The sequence below is a fragment of the Diabrotica undecimpunctata genome, chromosome 7, assembly GCF_040954645.1.
Source record: "Diabrotica undecimpunctata isolate CICGRU chromosome 7, icDiaUnde3, whole genome shotgun sequence".
NCBI lineage: Eukaryota > Metazoa > Arthropoda > Insecta > Coleoptera > Chrysomelidae > Diabrotica > Diabrotica undecimpunctata.
The window spans coordinates 107,186,798-107,202,549 of NC_092809.1; the positions used below are offsets into that span (position 1 = coordinate 107,186,798).

Below are 15,752 nucleotides of genomic sequence, written 5' to 3' on the forward strand. Positions count from 1 at the left end.
ATGCCACGTACTTATTTTAAATAGGAAATAGTACATTAGTTTGCGATTGATTTGACCAATCTTTGTTGTTAAAATATCATTTATTGCTTTACACATAAATTAACCATGGTATATTCCACGGCAGAAAGGGTTGAAATTATTGAAATATTTTTCGGAAATAATCAGTGCGCTAATAGAACAGCACAAATTTTTAATGAGCGACATGAGAACAATAATGTGCACCGAAAATATGTTCTAGAACTTGTAGCTTAATTTCGGGAAACTGGATCAGTCGCCAATAAAAAACGTAATATTGAAAATCCTATAAGGAACGAAGCAACAGAAGTGGGGGTTTTAGGGCAAGTTATTGTAGATCCTACATTAAGTACCCGCAAATTGCAAACTTCGTGTGGTGTTAGTCGACGTACTATCCAACGGATTCTAAAGGCCCATAATTTTCATCCGTATAAAATTCACCTTGTACAAGAACTTAATGAAGACGATTTTGATAAGCGATTAGAATTTTGTGAAGTTATGAGTGAACGAATTACAAACGATGAACAATTTTTATTTAACATTTGCTTTTCCGACGAATGTTCCTTTTTTTTAAATGGCGAAGTAAATCGTCATAATTGTCGATATTGGTCGGACTCTAATCCCAGAATTTACCATGAGGTACACACACAGCAGCCACAAAAATTAAATGTTTGGGCTGGCATTTTTGGCGATGATTTGGTTGGTCCTTTTTTTTTACCTGGAAATTTGATGTATTTGGAATTACTGCAAAATGCCATAGATCCTGCGCTAACAGACATAATTGAAAATCAGAATGATGGTCGATACGTTGAGAATATGTTGATGTTCCAACAGGATGGTGCCCCACCACATTACGCATTAAGAGTTCGGCATTATTTAGATCAGACCTTTCCAGGTCAATGGATTGGTAGAAGAGGTGCCGTTGAATGGCCCCCAAGATCGCCAGATTTATCACCTTTGGATTTCTTTTTGTGGGGTTACTTAAAAAGCAAAATCTATGCTACTCAGCCAACATCCTTAGAAGATTTACGACAAAGAATTGTGAATGACTGCCATCAAATTACTCCTCAAATATTGCAAAATGTCCGGCAACGTTTTCAGTAAAATCTTTATTATTGCATGGAAAGTTATGGTGGTCATTTTCAACATTTACTCGGCTGACAGGTCAGTTCATTCTTTATTTTTTAACAACTTTGCTGCTATGTATTGATCTCATCTTACGATGATGTATTTAAACTTTAAATCAATAAATCTCCAAAACTACTGAATTGAAGTACATGAATTTTACATCATTGTAAAGGGAGTTGAAAGACCTTGTAAATGATGGATCATTCGACCCCCCTTTCCATTTAAGATTTTAGGGATGGTGCCACCCCCGCTTAGGGGGCTACAAATGTTAATGTGATTTTATGCCAATTTTGTTTCCCCCTCGATAACAAAATCGACGGGTCCAAGCGTTTTTTTTTTAAAGGAATCATCTGCCAGTAAATGCATCTGTTTCGTTTTCGGTGCGCCACCCTGTATATCCACTATCTTTCACTTCCATATACTTTAGTATCTTCTTATCTATTGCATCTTTAGGACATAAATCTTCTGCTGAAGTTGGACTTTTAATTTCGACAATAATATTATTACCTATGAGTATATCAGGTTTTGCAGTTAAAAAAGGATATTCCTGATGCACATACATTCCTGATGGGTAAATATCTAAAGCAAGCATTTCGTTTAATTCTTGTACTGCAATGGATTCTTTTTCTATTCCACATTATCATTTTCTATTAACTAAATAATAATGTACAGGAAATAAAGTGCCGCATAGGAAACCGCATAGGAAAGGCAAGAACGGTCTTTAACAAAATGAGCGCCATCTTCAAAAGTCACAACATATCCCTGGATACAAAAATGAGACATTTGAGATGCTATGTTTTCTCTGTGTTGTTGTACGGGGCGGAGGCATGGACGCTTACAGACACCACTATTAAAAACCTTGAAGCATTTGAGATGTGGCTTTATAGAAGAATGCTGAGAATATCATGGACAGCAAGGATCACGAACAACGAAGTTCTAGAAAAAATGAAGAAGGAACCAGAGATTGTGTTTACGATCAAACGCATAAAATTGCAATATCTGGGACACGTTATGAGAAATCAGCACCGTTACTCCCTGCTGCAGTCTATATTGCAAGGTAAAGTCAAAGGTAAGCGAGGACCCGGTAGAAGGAGAATATCATGGCTGCGGAATTTAAGAACATGGTTTAAGAAAACCTCAACGGAGCTGTTTCGAGCCGCAGCGAGCAAGGTCATGATTGCCAATATGATTTCCAACATCCGAAACGGATAGGAACCAGAAGAAGAAGAAGAAGAAGAAATAATAATGATTCATGAAGGGCGTAGGTACGAGAAATGCACTGTTTAGTCTACAGGTATTATTTCAAAGATGCAAAGATATGACTTGCGATGTCTACACTTGCTTTGTTAACTACTAAAAAGCATTTGACACCGAAACATTTGAAAGCGTTTAACACCGAAAAATGATGGATGTTCAAACAAAAGCCCAAATAGATGATAAAGACCGGCGTATAATACAAAATTTATACTGGAACCAATCAGCCACAATAAGAACAAATCTTGGAGATGAAGCGACGGAAGCGATCCAAATTCTGCGAGGCGTTAGACAAGGATGTATACTTTCACCTATATTATTCAACCTATATTCAGAGAAAATATTTAGTGAAGCCTTAGAAAATTGCGAACATGGAATCCTTTTAAATGGAGAACACCTAAACAACATCCGCTATGCAGATGACACCGTTATTTTTGCAGACAGTGTAAACAGTTTACAGCAACTAGTTTTAGCAGTCATCAGCAAAAATAAAATTAGAGACGTCCATCTGCTCATCAAGAATACACCAGTGAACCGAGTAAAACAGTTTATCTATCTTGAAACAATAGTAAACGAACAATGGGATTACTCACAAGAAGTAAAATATAGAATAGAGAAGGCTAGGAGTACATTCAACAACATGGCCAAACTCTTTAAAAGCCACAACCTTAATATGGAGATAGAAGTAAGGCTCCTACGATGTTATATCTTCTCGATATTATACTACGGAGTTGAATCCTGGACACTCACTGAAGCGATGGAGAAAAAACTTGAAGCCTTCGAGATGTGGCTATACAGAAGAATCCTAAGGGTATCATGGGCGGACAAGATAACCAACGAGACTGTACTAAGAAGAATGGGGAAAGAAAGAGAAATGATGTATACGATTAAGAGGAGAAAGTTAGAATATCTCGAACACATTATAAGAAACAGCACTAAATACACATTACTGAAAATAATCCTTCAAGGCAAAGTATTCGGAAAGCGAGGAATTGGGAGAAGAATATCATGGTTAAAAAACCTGAGGAAATGGTTCCCCACAGCAACAACTAATTTATTTAAAGCATCATTTAATAAAATAATTATAGCCAGAATGATCGCCAATATTCGAAACGAATAGGCACCAAAAGATGAAGAACTAAAAATATGTATAATGAAGATTATGGCTCGAGATGGGTTCTTTTTGGTGCCAAATATTAGCAAAGACGTGTATGGAAGATTTTAATAAAAATATGAGTATCGATTTAACACAATGTTTAGGGGGTAATGATAATTGAAACGTTTAATCGAGTTTCAGTTAGAAGTTAAGTGTAGCGTTGTTTCCAACTTGTTTCATCTATTTTAGTGATCCCACTCTGTTTTTTATTGTTTGTTCTGTGGCTTTTTACAGTTTTACGTGCCTCAGAAAGACGTTGACTTCTCTTTTGTACTGGCGCAAGTTGTAATTGGTACGGTACCTAAACTTGCTACATTTATTAGTTTGTTATATTGTAGTTATGTCAGTTCGGTCAGACCAGAGTGCGGTTAGGTCAGTTTCGCGCTCTGGTTTTATTAGGACTCTTACGTCTTTAACTTTTACGACAGTTTCTTGCGTCACTATGACGTAATTTATTATTGATTTCGCGCTTCTGTTTGGCTGGGTCCAAGTCTATTTGTGAATATCTTTGTGTTTGTGAAAGTAAAATCCATTCAAAATTTTTAGGAAGTTTTGTTCGCAAAACTCTATATTTGCGCCACTGTTACTTCTATTTTTTCCGAGCTTTCCAACAACTTGGTCATGTACTTTTCTGCCAGCCAAAGCACTAAGTGTACCATGTTCTCAAAATGGCCGGGTTTTTGACAAAAGCTTCCAATTTGAATGATGTTGTTATCTTAGATTAATGAAATGATTGATCGGTTTCATTAATCTAAAGTTGCTATACTGTTCAACTGAAGTATCATGGATTATATATTGTTTAACTGAAGTATCATGGATGCTTCCGAATAATACTGTGATTAAGTCAACTTATAAAACGTAATCAAAGTCTTAATTTTAAATATATCTGAACAAAGAAATGTACATCACAAGTGTTTTTAGATACATTCTGAAACTTCACCCCGTATAAAAAATGTAGTATTATTTGGACTACATTAAACTGTAATTTCTACCCACGTTGTATAAAAGCATTTAACCATACAAATTAAAGATTTGTATTTGAGCACTTTACGTTGACTTAATATGCATGCGAGAGCAACAGATTCTATCAGCGACTCTGACTTATGTGTTTTCCAAAAGGAAAAATACCTTGATTTACGTATATCGTATTGCCATTTGTTGTCAAGACAGTCATAATTCGAGTTATCTTCTTATTTATGATGCACGCAATCACATGCTAGCCCGTATCGTGTAAAAAATAAAGAAAGTGGTAATTTAATACCGTTTAGCTTCTGTGGATTTTAGAAATGAAACGAAATATTTAACAGTTTATGTCATTCATATAAAAATTAATGGTTTCCATTTGTTCTGTCAGTTTTTTTTTCATAAAATTCTAAAAAATCGTAGTACCTACTATTAAAAATAATGATAATTTTCTGGTTATATATCTGGTCTGTTAGTAATTTGCTTAATTTTCAATTTTTCTCTATATATTTCAGATCCAAACGTAAGAGTCAGTTTTTCAAGAGTTTTGTGCAAGAGTAAGTCTTGCACATGTCACTAGATATATGTGGCACATTTCTTATTTAATTACCTTCTTGTCGGCAAATTTACGCCGAACAGGCTTCAATTGGCTCTTCTACCTACCATCTCTCAAAAAGGCTATAGCGGGATAAGATGGTCAAAAGTGCCCCCGCACCGATCAGCACCGCGACTTGTGCTTTCAATAAAGCATATAAAAACATGACTTAATACAAATTTTTAGCTTCCCAGACCCCATAGAACCTCTTAAATCTAAAAAAGAAGCTTTCTTCGACTTATTTTTTTCTGGACGTAATTTTGCTTTAAAAATCTGAAAAAATTCATGAAGATTTATCTTTGGAATAAAAAATATCCTGATTTTTTTCAAATTTTCATATTAAAAATTGAGCTTAGGAAAAATCATTGAAATTTTCAATAATTTCTTAGGTTATGTTAATAATTTTTGGCTAACTTTTAAATAGTAATTTTTTATGTATGTTTTTTCGTTCATTTCATAAAAGTTCATTTTATTTACGGTACCTTTAATAAAGTTTTCTATTAATGTTGCGAATTTCGTATTAATGTAGTTTTTGATTTCAGAAAATTTCAAATTAACTTTAGCCAAACATAGGCGATGCGTTAAGTTTTTAGGAAGTGTAACACTTTCAGTAAACTGACACTTTTTCACAACAATAGAGTTATTATAGAAAAAATAATGAGTGCATGAATTCTACAACGAAATACCTATCTAATGATTTATCACAAATGGTGACTAACAAATGTAGGACAATTGGAGTATTGGTAAAAAAGAAACCTATAAGAAAAATACCACGTCCAATCTGAACTTAACACCAGAAGAGATTAACCGATACTTTACGAATGTAGCAGATATTATATCGAAATCAATAGGAAACTCTGCGCATGACATAAACTACTATTTTAGAAGCAGGCTACCTAGAAGGTTGAGTTCGTTCTTTATGGCTCCAATAGTAGCATCTGATGTCAAAGAATGCATACACAAATTAAAAAATTCCTCATGTGTTGACTACTATGGTTTTAACAGTAAAATTATTAAGGCATCTCTAGATATAATTATTGAACCACTCACAATAATATTTAACAAATGTATTAATGAGGGTTACTGGCCTGATGTATTCAAAGTATCAAAAGTAATCCCACTTTATAAAAAAGGAAATAAAAATGCTCCTGACAATTACAGACCTATCACCATAGTACCAATAATAAGTAAAATTTTTGAAATATTAATTAAAGATCGTATAACAAATTATTTGGATAACAAATCAATTATATCTAGCTGTCAATTTGATTTTGGAAAAAAATACTCAACAACTAAAGCTTTATTAGAAGCAATAGAACATATTGTTCACGGTCTTGATGCAGGTGAACCTACTAATGGATTAATGTGTGACCTTACAAAAGCTTCTGATTGTGTGGTTATTAAAAGATAATTAATAAAATTGAAGTACTATGGAATAAGGGGTAGCATACACGATCTTTTAAAATCAAATCTTACAGGAAGAACACAGATTGTTGCATTTAAAGAATCTAATCCTCTACCAGTTTCAACCGGAGTACCACAAGGATCAGTTTTGGGACCTCTGCTATTCTTGATATATATAAATGATTTACCAAGTGCGTTGGAAAACACCACCTGTGTCCTTTTTGCAGATGACACAACCTTATTATGTAGAGGTAAAACTGATTACTGTCAGGAAATATTAGAAAAATCTACATCCTGGTTTAACTGTAACAAACTTAAGTTAAACGAACAGAAAACCCAGACAATAGTATTTAGTTCCGACAGATGGGTTAAATCATCTCAACCAGTGAAGTTACTAGGTGTTACTATGGATACAATGTTGAACTGGTCGCACCATATTGAACGATTGTGTAGGAAGCTCTCCTCACAGATTTTTGCCATGCTCAGAATGGCTACTTCTGTGAGTCGAGATATTCTTAGGTCAGTTTATTTTGGAATGGTTCATAGTATCCTGACATATTGCATAATTCTTTGGGGAAACTCGTCTTATGCATATAAAATTTTCACTTTTCAAAAAGCAGCAATCCGAATTATTGACTCCAGAATATCGCACCAGCTGCAAACCCTTGTTTAAAAAGTATGGCATTCTTCCTTTACCTTAATATATATATATATATATATATATATATATATATATATATATATATATATATATATATATATATATTTGAAAGTTTGTTCATAATAATATAAGATGTAAAAACTTGCTGATCAACATCAGTACCATACAAGAAACAAAAGTCATATCATTATACCATATTCCAGATTGTGTGTTACACAACTTCATACAATAGTTTATAATCTGTATAATTGTTTTTTGAACCTGAACAAAAATATTGATATTAAGTTAATGAATTCTAAACAATTCTATAAATTAGCAAAACACTTCTTAACACATACATACATGATTTATTTATATTGTGACATGACTTGTAGTTTTTACTATATAAAAATTGTCAATAAACGTATCTATCTATCTATCTATCTATCTATCTATCTATCTATATATCTATCTATCTATCTATCTATCTATATTTTACTGAATATACACAAATATATATGAATCACGAAAATAGAAATCCGTAAAGAGATAAATGGGGCATCTTATGGTTGCATTCCTCAACATATGTCCTCGACTAAGCAAAAATCCTTGGCGAATTGGTTTCTTATACTCATAAGGAGTATATTGAAATAAAAGAAAGACAGTTAAGATTTGATTTCACGTATAGTGCCTCTGTATATTCGCTTATACGTATTTCATACTAACAGGACTCATCAGAGCGTATATTTACAGAAGCTCTGAACGTGAAACCAATCTTTCCTGCCTAAAAAGAAGCAACTACAAAATGGCTTCAGTATGGACGCTATAGCGTCCTATTTTTTTCGACCTATTTCCTATTTTTTTTTTCGACAGAAAAGATTATTTTTACGTTCAGAGCTTCTGTAACAGTCGCTCTGATGAGTCTTGTTGATGAAATCACATCTTAACTGTCTTTTTTTTTTAAATATATATGAATTTCAAGTGGTTGTAAGCAGTGGGAAATAAACAGGAGACATTCGTTGGCCTTTCCATGTTTGATTTTGTATCAGAGTCTCTGCCGACGCCGGATTGTGCAGAAATAACGTTATTATTAATACTGATTTAAACACGAGAGGTGTGACAAATTGTGCTTCTGCGCCATATATTTGCGCATACTGATTTGGCTTTTGCTGAAGTGATAGCAAGCTTTTGCTTAAAGATGTACTTTCCGTAACTATTTGTTCATTTATTTCAGTTATTTCGTTATTAAAGACATAGCATGAGTGCTTGTGTTAAGAGCACATCATTACAATTTTGGTAAACAGGTATCCAAGCTTTCATACGAAATTTCAATGAAGCTTTAACAAAATGAACAAAACTCGCTGTATTGAAACAAATAAAATTATATTTTTATTACTGGCACAATAATGTTCGAACCAACACTAATTTAATTCTTTCCTCGGCCATCTACCTTGACATGTCGTGCCACAATTCTTCAATAAAAAATGTGTAAGAGTGACCCGTTTAGGTTGTGTTGATGTTATCGCCAAACCGTGCTAATTTATACACGATGTGCTTTTGTTTATAGCTGTGTTTTGTTCACAGGGGGCAGACGAGGATGATGGCGTATCTCTTACCCCGGTGAGTATATTTTATATTCAGTTTATACTACAGAGTGTCACTGTTAATTATTTGGTATGACATTTCTCCTTTATTGATTTCACTCTTATACTTATAAACTTTTACTGAACTGTTCCGGAAGTTAAATATCGGTTGCAGTAATTGTTATAACATTAAAATTTATTCTGTAAAGAATAATTGCTTACAAGACAAATTATGCTTTTCCATTAAAGTGAAACTGATGTGTAAGTTTGATATTGATGCACTGCAATTTGTTTTATTTATTTATTTTATTTTTCAATATGTTTTATTTATTTTATGGCGCTTTTGATCCAATTATATGTCTTGCCTTACATTATAATATGGGGTTCAAAAGAAGAAAGACTAATCTTTTATTAAAATACTGGGTTTGTGTAAATGTAGACATAATTAGTATCAGATAAACTACTTTACGCCAAGAAAGTAGTTTATCTAGATCACCTCTACGACGTAGAATAGTAAATATTCCGCTATCTTTTGTAACAAACTCAAACGACAATGTTATATTTTTAGCACCTTTTTTAATAGGCACGTCTCTCATGAAAGATTTCATAGACAGATCATTTCAAGCGTGAGAAAATTGGAAAAATAAGTGTCCTCTTGTCACATCAGCTTAACTAAAGAAGAAATATGGTACATTTGATTATCGTTTTGATGGTGACATGATGAGAGGGTAGTGAAAATATAATTAGGTTTTTAAGCTATCCGCCGCCTCCATAACACGCCGATGCACTATGGAGACAACTATCCTCAAAATGTTGATAGTAATTTTTTAATTTTTTTGATGGCCGAGGCTGTTTTTTGTTTTTTTTTTATATTCATTTAAGGGATGTCCGAAAGAGAGAAATCATGTTATTAGGAGTACTACGATACCCCAAGGCAAATGTGATATCTTTTTCTGATAGAGCTACAATGTTATCTACACTTTATTACATATTTTCTAACATGTGGTGTTTTGGTCTTCTGAGCTTTTATTTGTAGATCATGTTATATCCTAATATCTGTTGCACTGGATTCGGTTGGTCTTCAAGCTCAACGAATTTTATTCTGGCTTTTTCTTCTATGATCTCTAGTACCCTTACTTTTCTTATCTGGGCACATTTACGGCTGTTTATCAGCCATAATTTGGTTTTCATTGCTAATTTGCTTCTTCTTTCTGTGAGTCCTCTTATTGTGGCTCTTGCATTCGCTTTTTTTGCACTGTCGCTTTTACTTGAGATGTGATTGTTAAACCTTAATGCATTATGACTCTCAGATATTTAGCTTCATTCTGCCATTGATTGATTTGAATTGCACTGTTAGCTGTTCTTCTGAGCTATCTGTTCTCTTTTTGAATATACTGTCTAAGTCTTCTCATTGAATACTCCATTCTTCTACTGTATCCAGTGCCCCTGTAGATTGCTTTCAGTTATATACAGGTTCTGAGTTTTTCCGCGATTGCAGTATCATGTGCATAAAGTCTGAGTATTGTTCCGGATGTTCTTGGAACGTCTGCTGTAAATATGCTATACAGAAGGGTGATAAGACCGACTCCTGTGGTACTCTAGCTTCCGAGACTAACTTTTCAGATAAAACTTATCGTATCTGGTTCTGGAACCTCTAGTTCGCTTAGTTACGGGGATATAAGTCTCATCATGGCCTTGATATATCTATAATTTCTCATTTTTTATGCCAATCCTTCATGCTATATTCTTGTCTAAGGCTTGGCAGACATTCAGGAACGTTGCTCTTGTATATTGCTTGTCGTTGAATCCAGCTGCTATATACTCTATAGGTCTAAGATCGCTGGAATGTAGAGCTCTGAGATTAATCCTAGCTTGTATGTCTCTGATTGGATTCTGGCTTGGATAACCCGCTCTACTTATTACTGACTGTTGGAAGTAAGCTAATCGACCTGTAACTTTGCGGAAATGTTTGTTCTTTCGTGGTTTCGGTACCATGATTACATGGTCTTTCTTTCATCCGTTTGGGAAGGGTCTGTATCTTAGTAATGGTGGAAGAACAGAAGCTGTTTACACTCTTTACTGATGACTAAATAGTGACCACGGAAGATGAAGACGATATTGGCTAAAGAATTAAGAAAAAAGAAATTGAAAGAAGAATGATGCGACGGGTAATATATATATATATATATATATATATATATATATATATATATATATATATATATATATATATATATATATATATATATATATATATATATATATATATATATATATATGTTGTTCTCATCCAGGCGTTCAGGGTTCGAATCCAACATGAAGGTTTTACTTTTTTAAAAATTAAAATTTGAAACATCTATTTCAGTCTTTATTAGAAGTGTTTATAGTAAAACATGAAAATCTTATTGAAAAAACAATGTCGTACTTTCGAAAATAAAGTAAAAATTCTTCAAACATAAAAGAACGTTCTAATGTACTTACAAAAAATGTTTAAATAGGTAGAAATTCTATAAAAATATTCTAAATAAACGTATTTTATTCTAATGAAATGTATTTACAAAATATGTTCGAATAAGCCTCCATTAGCAGCAGAACAATAACCCAATCTATTATAAAAGTTTCGTCTAACATTAGTTAATGTTTCTGGACTAATACCTTTCATTGAATCAAAGATTTTTTCTCTTAATTCTTGGAGAGAATTAGGCATATCGTCTTCAATTCCATATAGTTTCGACTTGATATATCCCCACATAAAAAAATCACAAGGTGCAAGATCAGGTGATCTTGCAGGCCAAAAAATATCTCCGTGACCACTAATCAATCGATTAGGAAAAGTCGCACTGAGATATTCACTGACGATGCGAGAATTATGTGCAGGACAACCATCGTGTTGAAACCATATGGAGTCGAAAGGTATTGGTAAATTACGAAGGGCTGGGACAATTTGATTTTGCAGAAGTTCCAAGTATTTCCGCCCAGTCAACATACCGTCTATAAAAAATGGACCAATGACATGTTTCCCTATTATGCCTCCCTAAACATTTACTTTTCGAGGACGCTGGGTACGAGCGACATAAATCTGACGAGGATTTCATCCAGACCAATACCGAGCATTCATTGAATTGTGACGGCCATGCAATGAAAACGTACATTCATCGGTGAACAAAACATTCTCTAAAAAATGTTCATCTTGATGTGACATTTCCGTTGCAGCTTGACAAAATTCTAAACGTCTATATTAATCCCCAGAGAATTGTTCGTTGGATTTATGAAGTTTATAGGGACGGTATCCATGTCTTTTCAAAATTTTGCCTACTCTAAATCTTGAAATTCCATATTATTCTCCGAGACGAGATGTTGATTGGGTAGGATTTTGCTCAATACTTGCACAAATCAAAGTGTCCCTTAGTTCCAAATCTGGATTTACCTCCCTTCGTCTACGAACTCCTCTTGGAGCGAACACGGATGCATAAGTAAAAAAAATTACGTATAATAGACTGAATTGTTGATCGTGCTGGAGCCGGCCTATTTGGAAATATATTTACAAATTGTTGTCTAATCATGTTGTCTGATAATCCATTCACATCCCAGACAACAATTTGTACTTTTTCCTCGACCCTTAAAACCATTTTTACGAATTGTTTTTTCAATAAAAAGTTTCTGTTTACCGTGCAAAAACACTTCTCGATATGTTATTATTTGATGGCTGAAGGCTTGATGATTTGGATAGCTGTAAAGCAGGCAGCTGTTCGCGCGCATCCATTCCAATGTTGTCAATTGTTTTGAAAATCATTACCTGTACAGAGGGATTGATATTAACACTGAGAATTTAGTGATGGATTTGACATTAAACAGTCTTCACCGGATTATTTTGCATTCACAACTGAAGACTGTAAAACTGGAATTGAATTTGAATTATTTTGTATTTCTATTTTATAACATTGGAATAAGAATAAATTGTAAATAACGAGTTTTTCGAAAACTTGTTACCTAATATATATCATATTTTTTATTATTTTTTGATTGAATAAAACAAAAATTTTATCCTTGGTGTGAATTGAACCCCAATCTTCTTGTCAATAGACCACGTCTCTAACTATTACACCTATTCCACATACAACAATTATTTTCGGACGGAACATACCTACCTTTAGTTTAGTCAAATATTTCAGTTGAGTTATTTTTATTATTAAATAAACTTAAAGATTTATAATTTAAAATCGTTACTAATTAATGTTTTTTACTATAATATATCTTAATTTATTCAATCATATATTCTAACATCAGAAATTATTAAAATAAAATATTTTCGAGGTCATCCGTATAATTATGACTGAAGTGAAATAGTCTAAGAACTAGCTTTATCTCGTACTATCTCACAACTTAATCTGTCTTCTATCCTTTCCGCTATTTTGCGCCGGGTGGTAAGACACTCATCACTGTATATATATATATATATATATATATATATATATATATATATATATATATATATATATATATATATATTTGCTCTGATTTAAGTTGATTTTAGTTAAAGAATGTAGAAAGAAATTCGCTTTTTGGGCTTCTGGTCGATGCAGGTGTTTGTGAGTTGTGAAACAGCTATAAATCATGTGTAACTGTATAATATTTGTGTATATCATTAGGAATACAGGTTTTAGATTTAGTTTTCAAAAGAATTTTGAGACATTATAAAATTATTGTTTAATGTTTAACATCTCCCGCTTACCTTACATTGTGGGTGTTTCAAAAACGCTTTCCTACATGACTTTTTATTGGGTTTAATTAACTAGTCACCATTATTTTAACAAGTTGCTTTTTAATATATGGCATTCCGAAGGAAGTGTATCTTAATAAACGACACTTAATTGGGGACATATTCTAATATTTTATGAGTCCGAATCGTATCAATCATGTCGCACGCAGGTTGTTACACGACCATTTTAAAAACACTTACGAATTTATCGTAACGTACCATTGTAGTTGCCATTTTCATAAATTAAATTCACCGAAGGAGGTCTTCAGCTCGGACTGTTTTTCTATTAAGAAAAAAATTAAACGATTCGCCTCCGGACATCGAGTTTTTCTCATACCAGCACAACTTTCAAGATATATATCTCGATTATTAATTGCTGAATTATTATAACTACTATTAATTTAGTTTTTTCTTCTTTACGATTGGTATCTTGTGTACTACCACGACGGTACTGTACGTGCTTAATTAAAATATTAAAATGTCTATTGCTAGTGTGTTTATCGTACAGCGTGTCCCCTGTGACAGGTGTACAACCCTGACTCTCTGTGTCATAATATTATGTCTAAATTTCAACAATAATAAATCTTAATTATAAAACTGTATTACTTCTGTACGATAGTATCGGTCAGGGTAATAAAAATTTCAAAAAGCAAAACTACAGAATTCGTCAAAAATTATTGGTAGTGAGTGTTAACAGAGGTTAATAAACAGCTGGCGATTTAAATTTATCCCGCACTAAGATTCGGTTGAGGGCTTTATGATATGTAAAGTTGATTGTGATTCCATTCGTTTATCCATTCATTTGTCATTTCTTTAAGGAACAATTTGTAGTCGGAAACAGACACTAAGTTCACTAACACTGTGTATTGCTTCCCTGGCATGAAAATCTGCTTGTTTGTTTTCTTGAAGTCCAATGTCTGATGGATTGATGGAACCCATATAAATCGTACTTGCTGCCTCGAGTTGTTTAGCAAATGTAATTGTTCTTTTATTAACATTCCTATGGGATTACTTGTATATAACTGTTCTATAGTATGTAATGCACTGCGAGAGTCACTAATTATGACAGAATTTGGAATACCGACTAATACACTTAGCCTCCTCAATGAACATGGTGATTGCCAGCACATGTTTCAGGCACAAAGATATACATAAGCGAACATGGAGAAGTCCAGATGGAAATACAGTAAATCAAATCGACCATGTGGTGGTTGACGCAAGACACTTCAGCGACGTGATAGACGTAAGTGCAAGACGCGGGGCGAACATAGAGACGGACCATTACCTACTACAAGCTAAACTAAGAGCTAGAAGCTCCAATGTAAAGAAAGAAAAAGGAGTTAAAGAGGAAAGGTTTAAAGTAGAAGCGTTGAAGAACCCTGAGATAGCTAAGAGATTCGAGGAAAGTCTGGAAAGCAAGCTGGAAGGCTGCACGGATGTTATAGTTGAAGATATTAACAACTATGGGAGGCAGTGTAGAGCCATATTGGAACAAGTGACAACTGAAGTTATCGGAAAGCAAAAACGTAAAAAATTAAGGTCAGACTGGTACGATGAGGAATGCGCACAAGCAACGCAAAGAAAAAATCAGACATATAGAGATCAGGCTCAGATATCCAAGGGCGAAGAACGAGACAAATAGACAAATAGAGGAAGAGTATTGGCAGCTGAGACGAGAAGAAAAACGAATACTTAAAAAAAAGAAGAAAGAGCATATAGAGAGCCAACTAAAAGAACTAGAGAACCATAAGGCATAAGCAGAAACGCGACAGTTCTACAAGAGGATTAACCAGAACAGGAAATAATTCAAACCTAGATTATCAATCGTTAGAAATAGAACAGGGGAGATCATTGGTGATCAGGACCAGATACTAGAAAGATGGGCAGAAAACTTCGAGGAAAGGCTAAATATAAGAGGTGAGACAGGGCTCTACGAATTAAAAATCCAACTCGAGCACATTGACGACGAAAGAGAGAAAGATAACATCCAAACAGAGGTAGAAGTCATCCAAGCTATACAAAAATTGAAAGAAAACAAAGCTCCTTGGGCAGAGTGCATTCCTTCAGTTAAAGCATGGCAAAAAAAAACTGACATACTGTATATGTAGACTGGTAGAACCTCCTACATCAATTAATATAATTACACACCACACAATTTTTCACTCGGTAAGAACATACATAATTCACAATATACAGCAACCTCCACATATATGCTTAACTAGATCATCACCTTTTTATTCCTTTTTTATACCACA

At 33.7% G+C, this 15,752-nt stretch overlaps 1 protein-coding gene across 1 annotated transcript in view; it reads left to right on the plus strand.

Moving 5' to 3' along the window:
* Positions 1-15,752, plus strand: part of sowah (ankyrin repeat domain family member sosondowah) — a 135,814-nt gene that overhangs the window by 64,245 nt on the left and 55,817 nt on the right. Inside the window, exon 4 of the mRNA XM_072537950.1 lies at positions 8,740-8,775. Within this exon, the coding sequence (XP_072394051.1) occupies positions 8,740-8,775 (36 nt within the window). The remainder of the gene's footprint in view (positions 1-8,739; positions 8,776-15,752) is intronic.